Source organism: Sceloporus undulatus, chromosome 6, assembly GCF_019175285.1.
Source record: "Sceloporus undulatus isolate JIND9_A2432 ecotype Alabama chromosome 6, SceUnd_v1.1, whole genome shotgun sequence".
NCBI classification, from domain to species: Eukaryota; Metazoa; Chordata; class Lepidosauria; order Squamata; family Phrynosomatidae; genus Sceloporus; species Sceloporus undulatus.
In genome coordinates this window covers 49,831,584-49,856,921 of record NC_056527.1, presented here as the reverse complement: position 1 = coordinate 49,856,921, position 25,338 = coordinate 49,831,584, and the positions used below count along the sequence as shown (strand labels likewise).

Sequence of the window (25,338 nt, the reverse complement as noted above, 5' to 3'; positions counted from 1 at the left end):
CTTTGAAAAGTGTCCCGAAACTACAAAATGCTGTATCAAAGCTGTTAAGGGAGACAACCTATTGCGATAATGTGATGTCAGCATTGAAACAACTATGTTGGCTTCCAGTGTGTTTCATATTCAAATGCTGATCATGCACTTTCATGGTTTGGGATCGAAATACTTGAATGACTAACTTCTTCTTTATTTAATGTAACTGCCTTCTGCTATATTCATTAGAGGCCATCTTCTACTAGGGCCATATAGACATATATGTATTTAGGACCAGGAAGAGCACATTCTCAGTGGTCCCATTTTTTGTTTCTGTGTTATTTCAAATAGATGTGTACCTTAATACCCCTTAAGAGGTTGGTGCTTTCTTGAGTGAAACTTCTTTTTTAAATATGTTTTTAGGCTCTGAGTGTGTTAAACTTTTTTAATGAATTGTTTTAACTTTTAGTACTGTCTTCCCACAATATTTGTTATAGTAGCTCCTTTTACTCTCTTGTCTTTTCCTATTTGGAAACCCTTCAGTGTTTGGTTATTAGGCACTAGCTACCTTGAATTCATCTAAAGTAAAGTGAGAAGCCTGCTTCGCATGTTTACCAAATATGCAATGCAGCAGTGTTTTTGGATTAAGCTTTTAATATTTAATATACAGTAGTGGATTTCATTTATGCATACACTGAGAGCTAAGTAGTGACTAATGTATAAGGAAAAAAGTTTGAATCTTACCACTGTCTGTGTATGTGTGCGTGTATCCCTTCAAGCCATCTGTAGACTTCTGGTGCAGCTGTAGGCTATACAGTCGGCTGTCCATATCCACAGATTCTGTCATTCATTGATCAACCATCCACAACCTCAAAATGTTTGTTTTAAAAAAATTCCAAAAAGCAACCTTGATTCTGTGATTCATTGACTATCTCCCATCCAAGTATTAACCAGGGCTAATCCTGCTCATCGTCCAGGTTCAGATGGGATGTGGTCTCTACTATGCACTAAATAACCTTAGGCAACCCATTCTCTCATAGTCTCTAATCTACAATGTGGGAATGCTGACCTACGTTACAGTGTGTTGATTAATGTAATTCTGAAGCCAATACAGTTGGCCCTCCATATCCATGGATTTCAAAAGGCAAACCTTGATTTTGCTATTTTTTATTAGGAGTACCATTTCACTGCACCATTGTGTTTAATGGAACTTAGACCGTCTACCGATTTTGGTATCCATAGGTGGGGGTGTGTATTCATGTGGATACCAAGTGGATACCAAGGACCTAGTGTATAAATTCAAGTAGAAAGTGGCAAGGCGAAATACTGGACTCATAGTTAATAACAGAATGAGTCTATTTTACAAAGTGGTGCATTGTAATAGAATGTTTTGTGCTTTTATTTAAAATATGGTTACAAATAAAGCAATATTGCAAGTTTCCATCATAGGAGTGGTAATGCCTGTGTTAAGATGAAGCCAACCTGAGGCAAAATTAACCCTCTGGCATAAAATGTATTCCTGTGGTCCAACAGAATCCCCCATGAAAACCTTTTTGTACACATAGGAATGCATTTATTTATTTATTTCATTTATATACTGCATTTCTCCCAGAAGAGCCCCAAAGTGGCTGACAGATAAAACATTTAAAAAAAATAAATTAGTAAACTTCAGGAAGTCAGTTTTATGTGATATGTAGTAAATGTTTAGGTGGTAGGAGGTGGTGGGTTTTGTGTGTTGTTGTGTGTTTTTATCATGGTTGTGGTCTAGGATCAGGGTTTATGTAGGAATTATGTTTTGTAAGTACGTATGTATATATTGTATTGTATGTATGTAGAACATGCATTGTATGTTCACATTGTTTTTAACTTAATAAAATTTAATTATAAAAAAATTACAGTAAAAATGTAAAACAATTAAAATTCTCTGAGAACAGCATGAAATCACATAAAATATACAAAAGTTAAAAGCATGACTATAACATGTCCACTCCTTAAAAACCACCCTGATAATGAGTATATATCAAATGCCTGCTTAAATAAAAACGTCTTGACTTGCTGATGAAAAGCAAACAGAGAGGGGGCCAGCCTATCCTCCTGTGGAAGGACATTCCAGAGGGTGGGAGCAGCCACAGAGAAGGCTCTCTCTCATTCCTCACCAAACGAGCCTGGGACAGTTGTGGGACTGAGAGAAAAACTTCCCCCTAAGATCTTAATGTTCTGGCAGGTTCATATGGGGAGATATATGGTGCTTCAAATAATCTGGACCTAAGCTGTATAGAGTTTTATAGGTCATGACCAGCACTTTGCATATGCTTTGCAGTGTTAGCTTGTTCTTTTGGAGGAATTTCCCTAGCACCATGATACACAAATTACAAAGATGGAATCCTAATAGACCACTGCAACTCCACTTCCCCACCCCTCAGGCCTCACCTGCTTCCAGCTTCATCCAGCCAGGTCTGCATAATACAAGCCAGGTTGGCATGCTCGTCCAGGATCAAGTCCTGATCAGTGGTGTCTTTCCATTCACTGACCTGGCATTCACCAGCAGTATTTTCAGCCCAGGGGGTCTGTTGCCAAGGCTATCCAGATGATTTGAAATGGGGGACAGCTCAGGAGTAACCAACACCCTTTGGCTCTCCCTTCTACCAGAATAACAAGGCTGAATCCCCATAACATATCTTCCCCTGCCTATTACAGTTGTGATGGCTGCTCCTTGGGCTATTTCCCCTCCCATGCTCTCCTAGTCTTGTCTCTAGCAGCAGCAAGCAGGTAGTGGCAGACCTCTGTCCTGGGGTGGTGGGGGTGGCTGCTGTTCTTGTCTCTCCCCAGTGCTGGCTTCCCTCAGTCCTAGGAGGCACACAGCTTATATCCCCTTCCCAAGGGGAACAGGTGTTCCTAGCTGGCTTTATAACCTGGGCTCTGGCCCTGGCAGGGAGCAGCCCCAAATAGACAATAATATATTATTAAATATTTAATCAATATAATAATAATAATACTTATAATATAAAATTGGTCTTCTGAAAATACTATCAGGCAGAAATGAGAAGGAGTGACACTTCCTTCTAATTTTGACCTATTTCCAAGTATGAGATTTTGTAAATATTATATGTAGTTGTATAAAAGAGTTTTGAATTTCAGAGTAGTGTTGAAAAGGGGATATTTGCCTCTGTAGTGAGATCCAGTGTCTTTTAACATGTGTAGTGTAGATGTTCCCTTTTTGTCCATGTTTTCTTTCCTTAGATTCTGATTTGGCTAGGTTGGAGTGCATTCGATTCTGATTTGGTTAGGTTGTCTGCATTTAAAATTTATTAAATTTTCCATATCCTTCTTCAAGGATATTGTGCATGGCATGCAATAAAATACTTTGATAAAGGTGTAATTTATACCTGTTGACTATGCCATGGCTGGAAAAATCAGATTCCTATGAAGCAGAAGCAAATTGTAAATCAGGATTAATAATTTTATGTAAGTGGGTGGGAGACAGAATGAGGCGAGTAAAAAAAGTTACATAATGTGATTAAATAACCCTGTTTATTGTAGCATCAGAATTTTGTTCATACTCCCTCCTTGTAAAGTTATTTTAGGTATATAAATGTGGATCCCAAAGTGCCTACTTGCTCAGTTGCTGTGCAGGAGGAGGATGAATGGTATTCTCTTGTTTTCCCCTTGTGAGATAATTAGGATTACCAGGGGAGAGGGAGTAGTTCATCTGTGGTTAATCTTTCTGTGTATCTTGGGTTTGTGTGTTATCTAGAACATTTCAGTCTTGCTAAATGCTTTCGTTTTCTAAGTCTTAAAGCTGTTCATTCCATATTAATTAACATAATGTAAAAACAGGTATACAGATGTTCAAAGCTTGATAGGTGAGGTCTGTGTAGTGCTTGATGCAGTGCTTATCTTTTTCTTATTCTTATCTTCTTTATTGTCTTAAATCTTCTAGGAAATATTGGAAGTTGTCATTGTGGTGAAGATTGTGCAGACTTTTAAAACACATACCAAGTTATTTATTATTATTATTATTATTATTATTATTATTATTATTATTATTATTAACCTTTATTTATATAGCGCTGTAAATTTACACAGCGCTGTACATATAATCTTTTCGTTAGACAGTTCCCTACGCAAGACAATTTTAGATAAGTCCTTAAATGGTTTGCAACATTGTGCCCACATCTAGGGAGCAAGTTCCTCTTAATCTGGACGTTGTCCTTAGTAAATGAGAAAAGAATTGTGCTTCATCTTTTGAAAACAGCTGATCTGGATTTTTCCCCCAGGCATGCACTACTTATGCAGAAGAAATTAAGAGCATTCCCAAATGTTTTACTCTGGTCCTCATTGCACTATATTCACCTTCTCTATGCTTTATAAACAAAATTAAGGATAGCTTCTAAAATGTGTACAGTGCGCCAGCGTCATGCGCGGGTGCATCATACATGGAAGCCGTGCCGGAAAAAAGCCTTGTGCGCCCTGGAAGAAGTAATGGGGCTTGTGCCTGCAGTGCACACTCTGCACCACACCACAAGCACAGGCTCCATTACTTCTAACGGGACTTGAGCTTACGCATTTTTTCTTTTACACGAGGTGTGTGTGTGTGTTCCAGAACAAATCCCCCGCGTAAAAGAAGGACCTACTGTATTTCATATTCATCTTCAGCTTTGGTTGAACTTTAATTTTCTATCTTCCCTTACTGTGCGTAAGAAATACTGCAAATAAAATAGAAGCTTACTTTCATTGATTCTTGCTATGAGATATATCATTTTATTTTCCAAAAAGAGGATGCATCAGCTGATTGTATGTTGCTTGCATTTCTTTCTCTTTCACTCTTTCTCATAACTACAGGCATACACATGTCTGTCAGTAAAAAGTAGTTAAGATCATGGATATAGTATAGAAAAAGGGTAGTTAGGAAGACATGAAGTAAATTTAAAATTACAGAATTTGGTCTGAAGCTGGTTGCCTGTGTCTTGAGTGACACATAGGCGGGTTATAAACCGCCATGAAAGTACGGAGTCAGTCCGTACTAGGGTTAGGAAGGTGCGGTGCTTCCGCACCCCCTAACCCTAGTACGGACTGAGTCCGTACAAAATGGCGGCTCCCCTTCCACATGGGGCCGCCATGATGACATCACGACTGCGCCGCCTCTATACGGGACGGCGCGGTCGTGACGTCGTCGGTCCGCGCCAGGGCGCTTAGTGCGCCCTTTGCGCGGACCAGGAAGGAGCTCCTTCCTGGTTTGTGGCGCCACTTTGCGTCGCTGGGCGCAGCCTTCAGACGGCTGCGCCCAGCGAAGCAAGGGAGAAAGGGGCCAAGCGGCCCCTTTCTCCTCCTCCCCGCCGCTGCGGGGTGTCTGGGGCTTGAAGCCCCAAGGACACCCCTTTCCAGGCTGCGGGGAAGGGGCCTTTTGCTGCTTCCCCGCAGCCTGAAAAGCGGCGGATCGGGGCCTTAGCAGCTACCGTTCTAGCAGCTGAGGCCCCGATACAGTGGGGAAAGGGGCGGGTACAGCCTGCCCCAAATGGGCGGTCTGTAACCCGCCATAGTTACACTTATCAAAGTATTTTTATGCTGTTCTGCAGTATCAGGCTTTCACAGTAGTTTACACAAAGGGAGGGGAGAGAGAAAAATATAGCAAGTCACAAGCAAAAACATAAAGACACAGTAAAAGCAGCCACAAAAAAACATAGTAAAATCTCTTTTAAATGTGAAAATAAAAGGATATTTGCCTAGCACTGAGGGGAAAAAAATGAATCAAAACAGGCTCCAGCTGTAGGTGCTGAGTAAGGAGAGACTTCTGCAAAAGTGGCAAAAGAGAAAGGCCTGTATCATCTGAATGCAGCAGAAGTGTATGAACATCACTGTTTTTGCCTGGCGTGGAAGATCTATTCACAGTAGGTTTCTAAAAACTTTTTTGAAACATTTTTTATAGTACCGTGCCCCAGGTTGTATAAAAATCTGAATGCTAGTACAGTATATCTAATTGTGGTTGGAAACAGAACAGCAACCATAATAGCCTACATGCCACCCAGTAAACTGCTTGTGAAATTGAGGACATGTTATACAGTAATAATCCTTGGAGAGGGATTGGTATGGCTTATCAAAGACAATACAGTGGTGCCTCGGGATACGAAATGATCGGGTTACGAAATTTCCGGGATACGAAAAAGTTGGATTGGCAAAAACTGTTTCGGGTTACGAAATATTTTTCGGGTTACGAAATTCATTTCGGCGCGAAATGCAAATGCTGCAAAGTGCAGCTATAGGCTTTCCAGTGCTAACGGAAAAGTGTTTCGGGTTACGAAATTTTCGGGTTACGAAAGGAATGGCGGAACGAATTAATTTCGTAACCCGAGGCACCACTGTAGTAAAATATTCTGACAAGAGACACTTGAAATAGATGTTTAGAGACTGGCCTTTGACTTCTCTCTTAGAAAAAGAAACGTGACAATATAGTTAGCTAGGGTCCAGAACACACTGCAGAAATAATCCAGTTTGGGATCGCTCTAACTGCCTAGGCGCAATGCTAGGCAATTCTGGAAACTGTAGTTTTATGAGGCATTTAGCTTACTCTGTCAGATAGCTCTGATGCCACAATAAGCTGCAATTCTCGGGATTCTTTTTACATTCTTTAATAATTGGTTTAAGTTTGTGATGTTTTCTGTTAATAGTATGGTGCCATCCGCATACCTAAGATCGTTGATGTTCCTTCTATCTTAGCTCCTCCCTCTTCTGAGTCTAAGCCTGCTTTTTGTATATTTTCTGCACACATTTTGTTTCTCCATATTCTGTTCTAACAATAGCTTCTTGTCCAGAGTTCTTATCAGGACTATAAAATGTATTGGCACTCTCGTGTCTTAGAGCCATCCATTACGTTTCATGAATTATGCAGTTGAAGACAAAGTGCATGCTCATTTTTCCTGGAATTCCTTGTTACTCTCCATAAGCCACCGTATGTTTGTGGTGTGGTCCCTAGTGCCTCTTCCTTTCTTAAACCCCACTTGCACCTCTGGGATTTCTCTCTCCATTTATGATTGGAGTCTGTCCTGCAGATGTTTGAGCATAATTCTGCCTGCCTGGGAAATGCTATGGTCCTATAGTTGCTGCAATCTTTGTGTCCCCTTTTTGTGTGAGTGGAGTTGTATATTGATCATTTCCAGTCTGTTGGCCACCGTTTCCATATTTTCTGAATCTGTTTGTTCACATTGTAGCAGTTCAGCTGGAGTATTGTCTACTCCTGGTGATTTCTCTTATTACAACTACCACTTCACTTTTTAGAATTTGGGGTTTGTCCTCATAAAAAGGATGTGGTGGCTTAGTGGTTAAGATGCCAATTCTGATGATCAGATGATTCAGAAGGTTGGCAGTTCGAGGCCTGAGTACTGCATGATGGGGTGAGCTCCCGTCACTAGTCCCAGCTGCTGCCAACCTAGCAGTTTGAAAACATGCAAATGCAAGTAGACAAATAGGTACCACTTAAGTGGGAACAGCATTTGATGCAGTCATGCTTTCCACCTGACCACCAGAGAGGTCCTCTGACAACGCTGGCTCTTTGGCTTAGAAGCGGAGATGAGCACCACCCCCTACAGTCAGTTACGACTAGACATTCATGCCAAGGGACTACCTTTACCTTTATCTCATATGGTTCATCGTTCCATGTATCATTCATTTGTTCCAGGATAGGTCTACAAATGGCTGTGAGTGATAATAGTTAAATGGAACCACAAAGTATGACAACAAATACTGGTGGGAACCAAGTGGGGAATGCCATTCAGTGAGTTCCCGGGGCATGAGGTAGAGCCACAAAAACAGATTTTTTTAATCACTTGGACCTTAAGTATCATCTTACAAGGCAATGTTCATGTTTGTGTGGATATTGACAATCCCCAGACAGCTGTAGCAGTGACATTGAACGAACTGGTGGAGTTTGGAACAACTTCAAGCTAGAAGGGAAATTAACAGAAATATTATAGTATGCAGACTTGTTAAATGTCAAGGATTCACTCTGGAAACATTGTGTATGTGCCTTAATGTTGTCTGTCAACTTATTTATTTATTTCATTTATATACACTTTTCTCCTGGAATGGGACCCAAGGTGGCTTTCAGGAAGAAATGAGTTAAAATCTAATAACATAATTTTAAAAACAATTAAAATTATCACATTTAAAACTGTATAAAATTATTTAATTATTTTAAAAGCATATAAAAGTTTTTTTAAACAATAAAGCACACATGCTGGGAATGATTTCATATTAAAAACCATCTTAAACAGAAGGTGAAAGGAAAGCAGGGAGGGGGCCAGCTTATCTTAGTCAAGGGAATTTCAGAGGGTGGGAGCAGCCACTGAGTAAGCTGTCTCTTATGTCTTCACCAAGTGAGCTTGTGATCATAGCAGGATCCAGAGGAAGACCCATGGCAAACCACTGAATTTCATAGCGTTTTGTTGGACAAAGAATATTCAGAGGGGTTTTTACCAGTTCTTTCCTCTGTAATATAACCTACAGACTTGGCAGTCTCCCAACCAAGTACTAAGAGGGCTGGCCCTGTTTAGCTTCCAAGATCAGACAGAATTCATTCAGTGCCTTTTGGCTTTTTAGGAGATGGTGATAACATTACATTTATGATTATCTGGTAACTTCACTACACTAGCTATTCTGATCTTTTTGTCATGGTAATGATATTGCCACCAGTTTACCATGAGCGTGCAGATGTCTGAGCATGTATTTAATAAAAAGGACCCAGGGCCACAATTTTTGTTTAGTAATATTGTATGGCCAATGTGCTACTTATGTCAATAATACATAATGATATTTTTTTAGATGGCTGTTCCTCAGGCTAAAAAATTAGGCAAAACAGAAGACTTTCTTGATAGTGACTTCTGGATTCGTTCTAGAGAGTTGCAAGATCAGCAGCGTAAAGGCTTTTTTAAACACACATTAATAAGTACTGGAAACTTGTATGTTAAAAGTTCTGTTTATAGCAGTAGAGATTTTTGTTTTAGAGAATGGATTGTAGTATAACTGGAAAAATATTTTCCAAATCTAATGGATTTTTAACATATTGTTTCATTTCAAATATAAACCAAAACCCCTCAAATAATGAGATCTAACTATTAGGTATTAAGACAGAAATATGTTTTAGTGGTTATTCTTGGAAGATTGCCTGTATATTGAATACATTCACATAGCAATGTAAGAGGAGTGTCTACAAGGGCATGCATGCCTTTCTGTAATCTTATCTTTATAGGCATGTTGCTTTGACATGATAGAATTTTGAAGGCTATTGCCCTATGTATAAGCTGGTAAAGGTTCTCTGTTTCATATGAGTCTATCAGCAACTAAGGACAGTAAATTTTAGTGACACTCTAAACAACATTCTAAACATGTGTTGATTTCTGTGGCATGGTGTGAATTGTTTTACTATTTTTTTTTTGTGGTGGAAAATCAGACAACCAGTACTCAAATCCTGATAGTAATAAAATGTCAGAATACATACCTAATAAAATTAGAAAAGTAACCTTAAAAATACATACACTAAAGCTTATGGCACTACAGTGGGCCCTTGGTATCTACTGGGGTTTGATTCCAGGCTCCGCTGTGCATCCCAAAATTAAGTCCTATCTTCAAGCCCCATTAAACACAGTGGCATAGTAAAACTGTGTCCCTTATATAAAATGGCAAATCAAGATTTGCTTTTTGGAATTTACACTGGGCCCTTGGTATCTGCTGGGATTTGGTTCCAGGACCCCCATGGATGCTTTGGGTTCCAGGACCAAAATCTGTGGATGCTCAGGTCTCATTATATACAATGATATAGTAAAAAGGGGTGCCTTACATAAAATGGCAAAATCAAGGTTTGCTTTTTGGAATGAATATATACCATACATAGATACAGTCGTCCCTCCATTTTTGCTGACTTCGAGTCTGCGAGCTCAGTGCTTCACGGACCATCAAGCAGGAAGGGTTAAAATGGCATGTGAGAGAACGCACAGCTGTTCAAGCCAATGGGGCTTGAATATTTGCGAAATTCCATTTTTGCAGGGTGTGTGTGTGCATGTCCCAGAATGTATCCCCTGCGAAAATGGAGGGACGACCGTATATATATTTTCAAGCCATGGATGGTTGAATCAATAGATAAAGAATCTGTGGATACGGAGGGCTCACTGTGTATTTATTTGGAATATTTTCAAACCTTGGATAAAAAAATCTCTGGATATGGAGGGCTGGATGTACGTTGTTATTTGTCTTCAAGTGATTTCTGACTTAACGGTAACCCTAAGGCAACCCTATCACAGGGGTTTAGGGGCTGAGAGTGTGCGACATGCTCAAGGTCACCCAGTGGGTTTGCATGGCAGAGTGGGAGAACTGAAGCTTGTAGTCCAACCTTCAAACCACTACACTATGCTGGCTTTCTATGGTACTGTGTGTTGTTGTTATGTGCCTCCAAGTCATTTTTGACTTAGGGTGACCCTAAGGCAACACTATCAGAGGGTTTTCTTGCCAAGTTTCTTTAGAGGTGTTTTGCCATTGCCATCCTCTGAGGCTGACAGTGTGTAACTGTATCATTGATATATAAAGTTAGTTACCAGTATTTTTACATTTTCAGTCTAAAAGAGCTTAAATAGACATTGTCTGACTGCACATTCTCAGCTAATTTACCGTCTTCGTTGTTTGCTAGTATTGCAGAGTCTGTACCACTGAATTGTTGTTTTTCCTTTTCTCCATCTGCCCCCACCAAATTGTACTGTTTATCTGAAGCACAGTAAGGAGGTCTTGTAGTTTTCTGAGAGAGAGAAGAGCAGCCAGGCACTGCACCTTCATGCTTAGGCTCAGCGGTTGGTGAGAGCCCCTCTGTTATGTTCCAGATGCCATTGCTGAAACCTCTTGACAGGGAAGGAGATCATCCAGGAACTGCTGGATTTATTTCCCATCCCACCATCTGCTTTTTCCTGTGTGTTGTGTCTTATTTAGATTATAAACCAAGGTTCAGGGAACTGATTGACTTTTAAGGTACTTTTTGTGGTTGAAATGCAGGGCATGAATACTCTAAATGAATAAAATTTTGATAATAAATGTTGATAATTTTATTACCTGTTTATCAAAGTTGTGTGTGTGTAGTCATATTCAGTAATATTAAGGCTAATTTTATTTGGGTTTTTTTTTTTAGTAAGTAGAAGAATAGTCTGCAAGATGGATGCCAGACCCATATAATGTTAGATTTTGCAAGTAAGGAAGTTGCTATTCCTCATCTCTTAGTTAGCCTGTAGCATGGTCCATTTTCCAACGTTTCCTTAGAATCACTATTTCTCTGCTACAAGTGTGAGCTCATACGCCCCAGGATATATGTGATGGCACATATAATTTTGCAGAAACAGGAGTCTCCCTGGAAAGATTAACATTATTAACATCTGAATGATCACATCTCTGCTTATCAGCCTCATGCATCTACAGGCAAGGAGTGACCATATGCACTACTCATCCGTCATTTGATTGGCCAGTGGCTACCCTGTTTCCCCGAAAATAAGACATAGTGATAGGCTCGGTGCAGAACGGAAGGAGCGGGAAGGGAGCGGAAAGATTGGGGCCAATGGTTCTAAAGGAAACGGAGTTGCAAGAAATTCAGGATTGAATTCTGGGTTTGGAGAGTTATAATGATGTTCCAGAAGAGGACAACTTACCTGTAACTATATTTGAATAAATGTAGATTGTTGTACCATACTTAATAAAAATAAGACATCCCCTGAAAATAAGCCATAGTGTGTCTTCTTGAGGAAAAATAAATATAAGACAGTGTCTTATTTTTGGGGAAACATGGTTTATTTATTACTTCTCCTTAATGTGATTGGGCATGCATCACATGTCTTTCATGATGCTGGCCAGGAAGCCACAATTAACCATTGTGAACTGTGGCTAATGTAGAAGTCAGGATATAGAAGCAAAGTGCAATCCATGGTTTCATATTCAGGCTTTTTGTAAGTGATTAATTGTAGGCTCCTGGTCTAGATGTAACAGGCAGCGGTGATTAATGGGGGCTTCCTATCATTTTGCTCACTCGCACAAAGGGAGTAGCAACGGAGTGGTGTGGGGTGTGTGTGCAAAATATCTGTAAATAATTTACCCCGGCCTCTCCCAAGTGGGTGCCCTTTAGATGTGTTGGAGTAAAATGCACAGAATCAGACAGCGTGGCACTGCTGACTAGGGATGATGACTACCTTATTAAGCCACTCTCTGACTTTTGCATACTGAGCTGATTCATGTTGTCTCCATGGTGGAAGAAAATGTAGGATAGAAATGTAATAAATCATAATTATTTTAACTATTACTGAGAATGTCACATTTCACATATAAAACTGTCAATTTGTAACAGTCAAAAGGACACATTCTTGGCATCTTAAAAGACTAATTTGTAGTACATTTACGAACATCTTAATAATATCTTAATGTTGTCAACTCTTTTGAACCTACCTAATAGTTAACATTTTAACGCAATTAAATCTAGTTTTGTCTGTGCTTTAGCAACATTAAAACTGATGTTATTTTATATGCTGCTTTCAAATGGATTGTCGTTTCTTGCCACAGTACATATTTTGTTTACTGAAAAAGAGTTCAGCTGCTTTCCGGCAGTTTTTGCAAGATGTGTTTCCATGTCAGTTCTACTAATAGAAGAGAATTTTAACCCTTGTAGATAAGACTGCATTCCATTCTAAGGGAAAATGCTGTCTGGATCAAAGAATGTAGCAATTGAAAGTGATAATTTGAACAAAACAGTTCATTTAGTGCACACTTGACAAAGTACAAGAGAACAAGCTCTGCTCTAAGGAGCCTGGTGTCTAAAGTATGATAATGGGAGAACTGACAGTGAATAGGGAGTGAAATTGAGTCTGTATTTAATCAGGAAAACGCATTTATTTTAGTTTTGTTACAGTGGGGTATGTGGATTACAGTTATGCCCTCATTGAAATGATGATCGTAAAGTCAGATGGTTGGCAGTTCGAGGCCTGGGTGCCGCATGATGGGGTGAGCTCCTATCACTAGTCTCAGCTTCTGCCAACCTAGGAGTTTGAAAGCATGCAAATGCAAGTAGATAAATAAGTACCACTTTGGTGGGAAGGTAACAGTGGTTCGTGCAATCATGCTGGCCACATGATCAAGGAGTCGTCTTCAACACTAGCTCTTTGGCTTAGTAATGGAGATGAGCACTGCCTACTACAGTCAGTTGCAACTGGACATTCGTGTCAATGGTAAACCTTTACCTTTACCTTAATTGAAAATGGTATTTGAAGGAACCAAGAAGCACCCCAATTTTCCCGCTATTAATTTAATATGCTGCATAAATATTTGAAAAGATTCCTCCCATTAGCTTGATGTAGTTGAACTGAAATCTTTGATTGTGGAGGTAAACTGCATTTAGTGTAGTTTATTCAAAACTTTACTTGGAAATTAGTTTTATTTGAATGCTTGTAACGAATTTAGATTTTAGTAAGGAGAAATTAAGACAGTGAAAATAGCACACTGATTTAACATGATATAAAATTTTATATTGATAGTATTTATTTATCCCTCCCTTCCTCATAAGAGCTCAGGACAACTGATTTTAATGCTTTATCATTTTCTCAGCCATCATGGAAACTTTAGAGAAGGATGGTATATAAACCTTGTAAGTAAATCAATTACTACATTTAATGTGCTTGAGACAAATTATGCTTGAGTGTTAGATTATGAGAGACCATGGTTCAAATCCCCACTCGGCTATGGAAACCCACCAGATGATCTTGTGCAATTCACCTTTTCTCAGTCTAGAGGAAAGCAATGACAAACCCACTCTGAACAAGTCTTGCTAGTGTCCCCTCCAATAATAGCCTTAAGGTGCCATCAGTCAGAAATAACTTGAAGGTATACAACAACAAAACAATGTTTGAATTGTTGAGAGTATAAATATGTTGTTGTTAACTGCCTTTAAGTCTACTTTGACCCATGGTAACCCTATGAATGAGAGACCTCCAAGTCACCCTATCCTCAACCATCCTGCTCAGCTCCTGCAGATTTGTGAATGTGGTTTCTTTGATTGAATCGATCTGTAATGCTATCTTCCTATTTTTCTATTGCCTTCCACTTTACTACGCATTATGGTATTCTCTAATGAGTCCTTTCTTCTCATGATATGGCCAAAATATGACAACCTCAATTCAGTCATCTTTTCTTCCAGGAAGAGTTCAGGTCCAATCTGCTCTAGGGCCCACCCATGGGCCTTTTTAGTAGTCTGCGGTATTCTCAGAGTTCTTCTCCAGCACTATATCTCAAATGAGTTGATTTTCTTCCTATCAGCTTTCTTCACTGCCCAACCCTTGCAACCAGACATACAAATTGGAAATACAGTTGCATGGACAATCCATATATATATATATATATATATATATATATATATGGGGGGAGAGAATAACTCATATATATACTGTATTTTCTGGCATATAAGACTACTTTTTAATGCAGGAAAATCTTCTCAAAAGTCGGGGGTCGTCTTATACGCCGGGTTTGGTCTTATAGGGCGGGTGCTGGACTGGAGAATCTGCGGTTGCCGCATATGGTGGGAGGAGCTCAAAATGGCCGCGGCCGCATCCCCTCCGTATGTGGAGACCATATGGAAGCAGGAAGGGAGGCACTGTACAAGTATGGTAGAATAAAATCTTGGAGACAGGGAGGACTGGGCAGGCAGGGAGAGCTGACCAATTCAAGCAGGCTTTGCGTACAACAAGTTTTCCTGCTAAGTACCTGCATGTCATAAGCATTTGAATTAAAATTACCATATTGAAATCAAATCTGATTTTTTAAATTTTTATTTGGTGTGCGTTGGAAGAGGGGTAGTCTTATACGGCAAGTATATCCCAAACTCTATATTTTAACTGGAAAAGTTGGGGGTCGTCTTATACGCCCAGTCATCTTATACGCTGGAAAATAAGGTATATATATATAGAGAGAGAGAGGGGAGGGAGCCCTGGTGGCACGGTGGTTGTGAATTCAATTTGAGGGGCTCCAATGTCTACTCAGTCTTGCATTCTTCTGTAGGTCACTAAAATGAGTACCCAGCTTGTTGGGGGCAATTAACGTACATATTGTAAATTGCTTATAAAGTGCTTAGTTCACTGATAAGCGGTATAGAAATGCACTTGCTATTGCTATATACCATATATACTCGTCTCTAAGTCTAAAACTTTATGCCCAAAAATTGACCCCAAAATCCTAGGTTGACTTATTTACGGGTCACTAGGGAAATGTGATAGTAGCTCTTTTAGATTTCCCCTTGCCGTGTGAAGAGGAGTTTAGCAAGAAAGAGCCAAGCAGAAAGAGTCCTGGGTGATTGATTGATATTGCTGTTTGTTTAAGAGTCCCCCTCCTGCCCACATGTCTGGCTGAAACGAAAGCTGAAACGATGAAGAAAAGACTCAGTGAGATTCTCTCTTGCCATATGCACACCCTTAAGGAGCTTCCAAGTTTTACTCTCGACCTATCCACGGGTCATGGCAAAATCCAGAATTTTGGCCCCAAAACTTGACCTCAACTTATACATGAAGTCAACTTATAGTTGAGTATATACAATATATATGATATTCCTATCATGGCATGGTCCAGGTCTCTGAGGGAGAGAAGATCTGCTGAACTTTCCCCCTTCCCCACTGCCATGCCTTTCTCCTTTTGTGTCTTATCTTTTTAGATTGTAAGCCTGAGAGCAGGGAAATGTCTAATTAGCAATTTGTAAGCTGCTTTGATAGCCTTTTGGCTGAAGAGCAGGATATAAATAAATATTATTATAATTTTATTATTAATAAAATTCTTCCAGATATCTTCTTTCTGTTTTTGCTTTCTGTGTGTAGTTTCCTCCCTCCCTCCCACCCCCTAATTTTACTGTCCTCCCTTAAATTATCTGCATGGCATTAACAAACAATTTCTTGTACTGTTCCTGAAAAAATCTCTTAGGATGAATCAATATTCATTGGTGATCACTACCTCCTGCTTTATTTTGCTCTTACCTGCTCTTATAGGCATATGCATGTACCACATTTTTATTCAATTTGAGAATAAGATCTACTTAGGTTTAAAATTGGGCTTTATCTGACCATAGATACATATGACAATGAACAATATGTAATTTCTATACCAAACTGCACAGTTCAGAAAATTAATCACAATTTTATTTAGGAAAATGAGCTTCTAAGCTCTTTATCTATCTTTTTTCTTTCCTTAGGGTCATGATGAAGAAGCTGTTGTGGATACAGGTAAAATTAGCTCTACTATCAACACAAATTTTGAGAAAGAAGAACTTGAAAGTAAGTTTTATTTTCATTCTATTACTAGTGTTAATTTTGCAAGTACACATAAATAAAATAAAATAAGAATCCTAACGCCCTTCTTGCTGTGTTAAGTTGGGCCATCGTGATTGTGCCTTTACTATTTGCAATGATGCCTCAAATTTTCACCTATGTGGTGAAGGGGTATTGTATTGTATTGTATTGTTCTACTAGTAACAGCTGAACTTGTGGTGAATCAAAATGTCTAGGTTTTCCACAGTCGTCCTCAAAGGGAATTCCACTCCCCATCTCTCGGTATTGCATAAGGTCAGGAATAGTCCCTTTCCATCTTGAACTCATTCCTCCTGTTCTGCTTCAAAGGGAGGCTAATGTTCCTTGTTATGGTGTTCAGTTCCAGAACAAGCGATTCTGACTTGAAAATATAACATAAAAATAAAACCAGCATTTTTCTTTGTCTTAGAACTGGAAAGGTTGAAAGTGAATATCTCTGTCATAGTGTTGTGTTTTGAATATGCTTGTATGTAGAGTTGTAAAAGATGCTAGGGTACCTACTTACTTATGCCCTTTGATTTGCTGAAAATTTTGAAAAACATTTGGGACTAATAAACTTGTGCATTCTATCTGATGAATAATATACAGTTGTGTTTGAAAAAGGAAGGATGCTGTGCAGAGCTAGAGTTGAGATTTTGAGAAGCCCACAGCCCATCAGCGTGGAATAAACAACACAAGAATAATATGTCTTGATATTTTTGCCAGAAGGGTCCTCTCATCAGAAAATTAGAAGTCATCCTAGAGGTCTGTGGTCATTATGCTGGCCTGTGAGTAATCTGGTGTTTTTTGGTAGGAGTAGTAGTAGGAGTCTCTGGAGCTAGGGTGGGCAAAATGAAGCCTTCCAGATGTTATTGGAGGACAGTTCCTATCTACCCTAGCCAGCATACATAGTGGTGAGGGATATTGGAAGTTACATCTGGTAGCATCTGGAGGCCTACATTTTGTCTGTCTCTGCTCTAGATGTCTAGATCAATGACACTCTCTTCTTTTTGTCTAGTATGGCCATTTGGAACGAGAATTCCTTTCTTCCTGGCCAGCTCTGTCTCATGGAACTTGGAGATACTGTAGTTGCCTTCTGATTGGTGATCAGTTTCCTGATTGGAAAGTTAACTGGGTGGAGTGAGACAAAAATAGTCTTATTTAAGAAATGGGAGCGTCCCCAGAAAACTCCCATGATAATGGAGGAGGTGATAGCTCTGGAATGAGTTTCCCTTTTTTTGCTGGGAGGAAAGGCTGAAAGAGGCCACTGAGTGCATATGAAAAGAGCATGAATATGTTATCTGGAAACCTTGCCTTATGGAGAGATTTAGAGAGCTGGGTATGTTTAGCCTGGAGAAGAGCTGGTTAAGAGGTAATATGATAGCCCTGTTTAAGTATTTGAAGGGGTGTCATATTGAGGGAAGGAGGAAGCTTATTCTCTGCTATGCCAGAGAACAGGACACGGAACAATGGATGCAAACTACAGGAAAAGAGATTCCACCTAAACATTAGGAGGAACTTCTTGATAGTATGAGCTGTTGAACAGTGGAACAAACACCCTCAGAGAGTGGTGGAATCTCCTTCTTTGGAAGCTTTTTAACAGAGGCTGGATGGCTATCTGGCAGGGGTACTTTGATTGTATGTTCCTGCATGTCAGGGGTTGGACTGGATGGTCCTTATGGTTTCTTCCAACTCTGTGATTCTATCCCAGGTTGCCTAAACCACCAGGAAGTTATAGAATGTTTCTGTTTATTAAATTCTCTCCATAGTGGCTGCAGATTTTCCAAACTATGACATAAACAGTTTTTGAATGCTTTGACCCTGCTTTGCATATTTCCAAGTCTTTCAGGGATGTCCACATCAGGGGACAACATTGAAAAGGGATCTATAGTACTGAATAGTGTGTAGAAGCAAGTTGTAGGCCTTTTAATGTAAAATCCCACAATAGCTTGCAGCTGGTCTTATGGCATGATAGTAGCATCCTAGAAATACTGTATATACTCATGTATAAGTCTAGAAATTTAAGTCAGAAAGTTGACTGAAAAAATCTGAGTTGACTTATCTACTGGTCAATGTAAGTACTGTACTTTAACTCTCATAAAAAAGGACTAATCCTCTGGTGAAAGGCAATAGCATAATCTGTCCTGGAAGCACTTGACCCCCTTCTCTCTTTTGTAAGTTCTTTTACATTCTTTGCATCCTTTATTACATACCCTAAGTTTAAATAATAATAATAATAATAATAATAATAATAATAATTTATTTATTTATTTGTAACCTGCCTCTCCCGATATTGGATTGAGGCGGGTAACAACAAACAAAAACAATAAAATCAAACATGAATAGCAATAGATAAAAGCCTAAGAGGACTTATTAGATCCTAGTTCCCCAATCTCTCTCCCACCCTAAAATACCATTAAAAACAATTCACAATAAAATGGTTAATAAAATAGATAAAAATCAAGGTCCGGTGGATACAGCTAAACAAGTGGAAAGTAAAAATTCTGAGGAGATCAGTTTGGGAAGGCCTACCAGAAGAGATCCGTTTTTATTGCCTTCTTAAAGCCCTCCAAAGATGTTAGATGGCAGGTCATCCAGATTTTTGGAGCGGCAACAGAGAACATCTTCTGGGAAGTCATCTTAAGTCTAGTTCTCTCTCCTGAGAATTCAGGAAGGATTTACTGGAGGAAGCGTTCCCTCAGGTAAGCTGGGCCCAAGCCATGCAGGGCTTTATAGGTAATAACCAACACCTTATACTGTGTCTGGAAGCTAATGGGCAGCCAGTGTAGGGATTTTAAAATAGGTGTAATAGAATCAAATTTGGAACTCCCTGTCACCAATCTGGCTGCCATATTTTGGACCAATGTATTCTCAATGTATCCATGGGCCACATCAAAATCCATAATTTTGGCCCCCAAACCTGCTCTTGACTTGTATATGAGGTTGTCTTACAGTCTAGTATATACAATATGTTTTTGATGTAATTTTGCATATATACTAGCTCTGCATCTCCTTGTAGATACAGTAGTTGCCAAAAAGAGAGCAGATTGGTAGAGAGAGGATCATATAAAAGAGGGTACTTCATAGCCACAGAAAAAACTTAAGTGAGGAGGCTTGTTCAGCATAGTAATGAAGAGGGAAAGGTGTTGGCTTTGATGATTAGAGCCTAAACAGACAGCTGCCCCCACTGAAGCTGTACGACCACAGCAACCACGTACTGCGGTCCCAAAGGCGCCCTCCACCACTGGTCCAAATAGGAGCGGAAAAGATCCATCATTTTTGGGCTGGGTTTGGATACCTCAAAAACAGCTTCAGCATGGCTTCCGCTTGCCTTGGGGCCATGCATCTTCTAATGGCCACAACCCCAAGCTATACAGAAGCTAGCTTTTTTGGCCCATCTGTTCAGGCCCTTACTTGGGAGAAATATGGTGATTTTTTTGTGAAATAAGTAGGTCCTCCAGCACACGATTACATTATGGCTTGCAACATCTGCTTTTTTCATGCCATAGTTCAATAGCACACATAGCAGTGAAGAAGGTGAATTTAAAGTGCATACTGTATATTAAAATGGTTGCATATGTTTCATTATGGATTTCTGCTCTCTCTAGTAATCCACCCTGTCTCCCAATTTCTCATACTACGTATATAACATGTTCCATACTGAAGAAATAATTGTGTAGGAACATGCAGTTGTGAGGTTGCAGCTCTAAGCTTAAAATGTTTATTGAAATAGGCATGATTTTTTTCTTGGTACATGAGTTTGTGAAAGGAATGCAAGATATGTTTGAAATAAATAGTGAAAATCAAACATTGGATTGATGAGGAAGTAGAGACCTCTTGTAAGAGACAATTCATGACTCATATAGAAATATTGTTAAAGTTTCTTTAAAGTTATAAGCTTATATTGCATACATTTATTGAAATATTTTTAAAATTATATTAAAATCTTAAATTAAGAACTAAAGAAGTCGCTAGATTTTTGTTTAAAGAAATGTTCTGGTATTATGCAAAAATCAGTTAACTGAGAATTTCTTTTAAAGTGCATTTTATATATTTTGAAATCTACTGTATCACAAGAGAACCATGCTGTGTGATCTGAGTAACAGTATAGTAAATAGAATAAGTAGTGGGCTTCTTTTAAAGAAATTTTAAAATGACACCACTAATGACCTTAACTATTAAAAACCATTTGTGGATTTGGTCAACTAAGCTTGGATAAAGTCATGTCTCGTTAAACCAAACAACTATCCCTGGAGATGTGTGTACTAAAGTTAGTGTCCTGCATTTTATTAATGTCTGTTGAGGATTGGTTTAAGCTAATTCTGTAACAAGCTTTGTTTGGAATCAGTATGGTGCAGCCGTTCTGCAAGTGGGGTTTCTGAAGGTCATTTATTTATTTAGTTGTGCCCTTTGTACCATAAATGGGGTAAATGCCATAAAATTTTGTAAAATAATATTTTCACACAGAAAAGTCTTTTATGTAACCTTCCATGTGCACACAGCTAGACTACCATTTGGATTATCGTTCCTTTGCTTAATAAGCAAACTGACCTTTCTTTTGCTTAATAAATGATAATGAAAATGTGAGCTTTTTGTTTTACTTGTAGGTTTTTCTCTCTTTCTTTCCCTGTATAACTCACTGAAATTTACAATCCAGTTTACCACAATTTCTTTTTTCACCTGAATCAGACAGAATGATTACCAGCTTTGGAATATGGCAGAATCTTAAGCTATGGTTTGAAATGGATAAAAGATAAGCGTGAATAAAAGTTTAAACAGTTCAGAAAAGACATGAGCCCTGTTTAGAAAATGAATTTCTGCTCCTTGAAATTTCTAGATGAGGCAGCTCACTTTACCAGGCTTTCTTTGCCAAGATAAAATAGCTGGAAGGTCAGTTGGAAGGAAGACAGTGATGCTTTTTTGTAACTGTTTTGAAACTTGGCTTCTGATAACATCCTTGAAAAAGATAACTTGTGCCATCTGTTTTTCCATGATATAATCCCAGGACACATTTAGCCATGGATGGGTTTGGGAGCAGGAGTCACAAAAACAGCGTTTTGGGATATATGTGGTCCCAGAGCACTTTCCCCACCGTGATTCAAGATTCCAGCTTGTTCCAAAGCTGGTAGCTAGTTTGTGGTTCAAATGAAACAGGATGCTTCTGCATTAAACTGAGGTGCACATTAGAGCATAAATAGAAGGAGTTGCATGTGCAGGCAAAAGTTTTGTCCATCAAGATATGAACAAAATGCAACCATATATCATCATTCAGGCAGGCTTACTCATGGAAAAATCCACCCATAAAGCCTCCCTTTGCTGTACAGTGTTTGTGTATTAATACCTTCCCTTTCAGTGATGGTTATCCTTCTCTTTTACCTGCATGTGTGGTGGTTTATCATGGTCTCTGTGAATCACACAGATGGGTTATGTGTAGCCATGCAATGTATCATTTAGAACCTTCTAGAGCTATTATATATATATTTTGGCTATAGCCCCATCCATTCTCCTAGTGACATACCTGCTCTCTTCCTGCCTAAGCCCTCAGTTCCTTTTTGTCCACCATAGCAGCAGCAGAGCATGTTGGAGCTTAGTTTTCCTGTCACACTTTTATTTCTGTGTTTGACTTTATCTGTCAGGTGCTTTGGTGGTTATTTCTTTGTCCATCAATTATGGTGCCTCTGATACCTTAAAAAATGTACCAGGTGTTTGGATGAAATTACAGAGTTAAACAGCCATTGAGTGTGCTTTTTCTGCTTGGAATGTGATACAGAGACAAGGTAAACCGTTCTGCTATATGAGCAACACATTTCTGAGGCTTCTCAGGTGGTTGTCATCTGACAGATCATCAACTTCTAGTTCCACATCCCACCACAATTCTCTTCTGTTCTGCCTCATTGTCTTGTGGGTCTGATTGGCCCTTGAAGGTATTACAGGGGACCTATTTCTGCACTGGCTTAAAAGTGTTAGGCAGAAACCAGTCTGGCACTGTTAATAGCCACAGACTATCCTGAAGCTCCTGTTGGAGGAGAAGAGGTGTCGCTTCATAATTAGGGCATATCATCAGCACCATTTCCTTACTCCATACAGAGGAATCACATGAAATTGGTTCCTTCATACCAATGGCTGATCATTGGTACTGTCTCCTCACTCCTTACTAAGGAATCAGGTTAAATTGGTCTCTCCAAGGGCCAGTCAACAGTACAATCTTCTCACTCCATCCAGAGGGAACAAGAGAAGTGGTTGATCCCTCCATATCAAGGGCTAGTAGTTGGTATCATCCTCTTGCTCCATACAGAGCAAATGTATTGAATTGGTCTCTTCGTACCAAGGGCTGATTGTCATTGCTCTTTTCTGACCCCATACATGGCAAATAGAAGAAGTGGTTTGTCTTTTTATATACTGAAGGCCTAACACCATCTCACTCCATACCGAGGAAACATAATAAATTGGTCCCTCTTTACTTCCCTCTTCATATGGAAGAAACAGAAGAAGTGGTTTGTCCCTCCATACTGAGGGTTGATCATTGGGGGCTAATTGTCAGTACCATCTTATTGGTCTATACAGAGGAAACAGAGGTTGTTGGTCCCTCCATATGGAGGCCAGATCATTGGTACATTATCTCACTCCATACAAAAGGCACACAACTGGTCAATCCTGCCATACTGAGCACTGAACATTGATACTATTTTCTCTGTCCATATCAAGAAAACAGAAGTGGTTGGTCCCTTCATATCAAGAGTCTTTTCTTGGTACTATTATCTTGCTCCATGCAGAAGAAACATAGTAACTTGTTCCCTCCACACTGATGGCCAATCATTGGTAAAGCTTTTCCCTACATATGGAGGAAACAGAAGAAGATTTAGGCCTCAACATACCGAGCGCTGATTTCTGACATTGGTCTATGCACTTTATACTTCAGACCATTCACTCCATCCAGTTCTACTCAAGTAGTAGTTCAAACACTGGTAGCTCATCAGGGGTTATTTTACTCTTCTGTTGGTTTTCAGCACCAGGTCTGGTGGCAGGCACACATCAGTACAGTGGCCCCTTCTCTTATGTGGGGGATCCATTCTGGACCTCCCCTCATAAAAGAAAAAACATGTAAGCTTGAGCCATATTAGAGGTAATGGGGCTCGTGCCTGTGGTGTGGCGCATACACACCCCATTACTTCTTCCAGGGGGGGGGGTGTGTGAGACTTTTTTCTGGCGTGGCTTCCAGCATGTGCTGAAAGCCACATATGACGCACCCGCGTATGGCGCAGGCACACTGCACTTTCCACTTACAAAACTTTTAAGTGTTGGGAGAAAGGTTCTGGAATTAGCTAGATACTGCAGCATCTGAAACTAATTCAGTTATTGTGGGTGCTAACCAGTCCAGGGCCTCTCAGAATTTACTCTGCTCCTGCTAACCACTAGAGTAACAAGATGGTTATCAGGGGCATGAAAATTTGTTCTGCTACTTCCTTGTTGTCATGGATTGCTGACTACAACACATGTATAGGTGTTTTTCAGAACTTTAAGGGAGAAAGTTTTCCATGAAGACTACTTTATCCATATTTTGATAAGCTTTCTTTGTTCTTCGTCCCTAGAAGGGAAGCTTTGTGTTCTTGCAAACTGCGAAGCCTTGACACTGAAATTACTCAGGAGTGGCACTTGCCAGGGCTATTGCGATTCCTATGCATGCTGGGCTTACTTTGTAATTCCTGAGTTCTCATCCTGTTCCATTTTTATCTTGCAAACATATGTGTTGTCACTGCTACAGTCCTACCTGTGCACGTTGAAAACTTCCCTCTGCATTATGTACTGGTTCTCTGAGAAAGTACAGTTTCTCAGGCCATGCTAAGTGAAATCCATTCTTTAGAGGGATAATATCAAGCATATACCACTCTCTTGTGGGATGCAGAGGCTCAAGTGATTAAGACACTGACTCTGTTAGATTGCAAGATCGGCAGTTTGGCAGTTTGAGGCCTGGGTGCCATATGATGAGGTGAGCTCCCATCACTAATCCCAGCTTCTGCCAATTTAACAATTCGAAAGTATGCAAATGCAAGTAGATAAATAAATACCACTTTGGTGGGAAGGAAAACAGTATTCTGTCCAGTCATGCTGGCCACATGAACACAGAGTAGTCTCTGACAACATTGGCTCTTCGGCTTAATAACGGAGATGAGCACCGCCCCTATGGTTGGACACGACTTGACAACCTTGTCAAAAGAGAATCCCTTTATCTTTGCCTACTGTTCTCTTGAGGTTCTCTCATTCTTTTAGCTGTGTTGAATGTTTTGTTTCCACTACTTTATTGTATTTAAGATGGATGGATGTTAAATCTCACCCTGGGATCTTTGAGATGTTAACTTTATGTCCAATCCAAGCACTGCAGGATAGTCACTTTAGGTTTCAACCTCTGTCTAATGCAGTACTGTAATTAGTTCGCTATGCTGGACCTGAAGCAAGTTAATCTCACATTACAATGTGGCTAGCCCACAGGAGTTTACTTTACACCATGATGGGAAGGCATATATATCACTTCCACATCCCATTCTTCAGTGTATGCCCTTCCCCATGTGTGGTCACCAGGTACTGAATGAATGAATGAATGAATTTATTATGGCACATGGCCAGCACCAAAATATGGCAAAAATACAAAACATGTAACATCAGGTGTACTGCCATAGCACAAATATATCTACATTCTACTCCGAACGAAGATCTAGATCTTCTATATATCCAAGTAGGAGGGGAGAATGCCCACAGTCCCATCCTCCATAGTATCACAAAATTCACACATTATTATAAGACATTGGCATAGTCAAGTATTATAAAACATTGGCACAGTCAACAGTTGGATACCACATCCTCATTCCACAAAACCTTTTCAAGATTTAGGAAAAGAAAAAAAATTAAAACATTGGCATAGTTATACATTTATCAACAAACTTTTTCAATGCCATATCTGTGACATTTTATATAAAATGGTATAAAGATAAAATATGTAAAAACAGCAAGATGATGGCTCGTTATGGCCAAACTCTAAAGCTTT

At 39.5% G+C, this 25,338-nt stretch overlaps 1 protein-coding gene across 9 annotated transcripts in view; it reads left to right on the top strand.

Annotated features, from left to right (window-relative positions):
• SLC4A7 (solute carrier family 4 member 7) overlaps window positions 1–25,338 on the top strand; it is a 109,091-nt gene that overhangs the window by 22,403 nt on the left and 61,350 nt on the right. For all 9 annotated transcript variants that reach the window (XM_042476554.1, XM_042476562.1, XM_042476560.1 and 6 more), the window contains exon 2: window positions 16,205–16,286. In XM_042476554.1, the coding sequence (XP_042332488.1) occupies window positions 16,205–16,286 (82 nt within the window). The remainder of the gene's footprint in view (window positions 1–16,204; window positions 16,287–25,338) is intronic.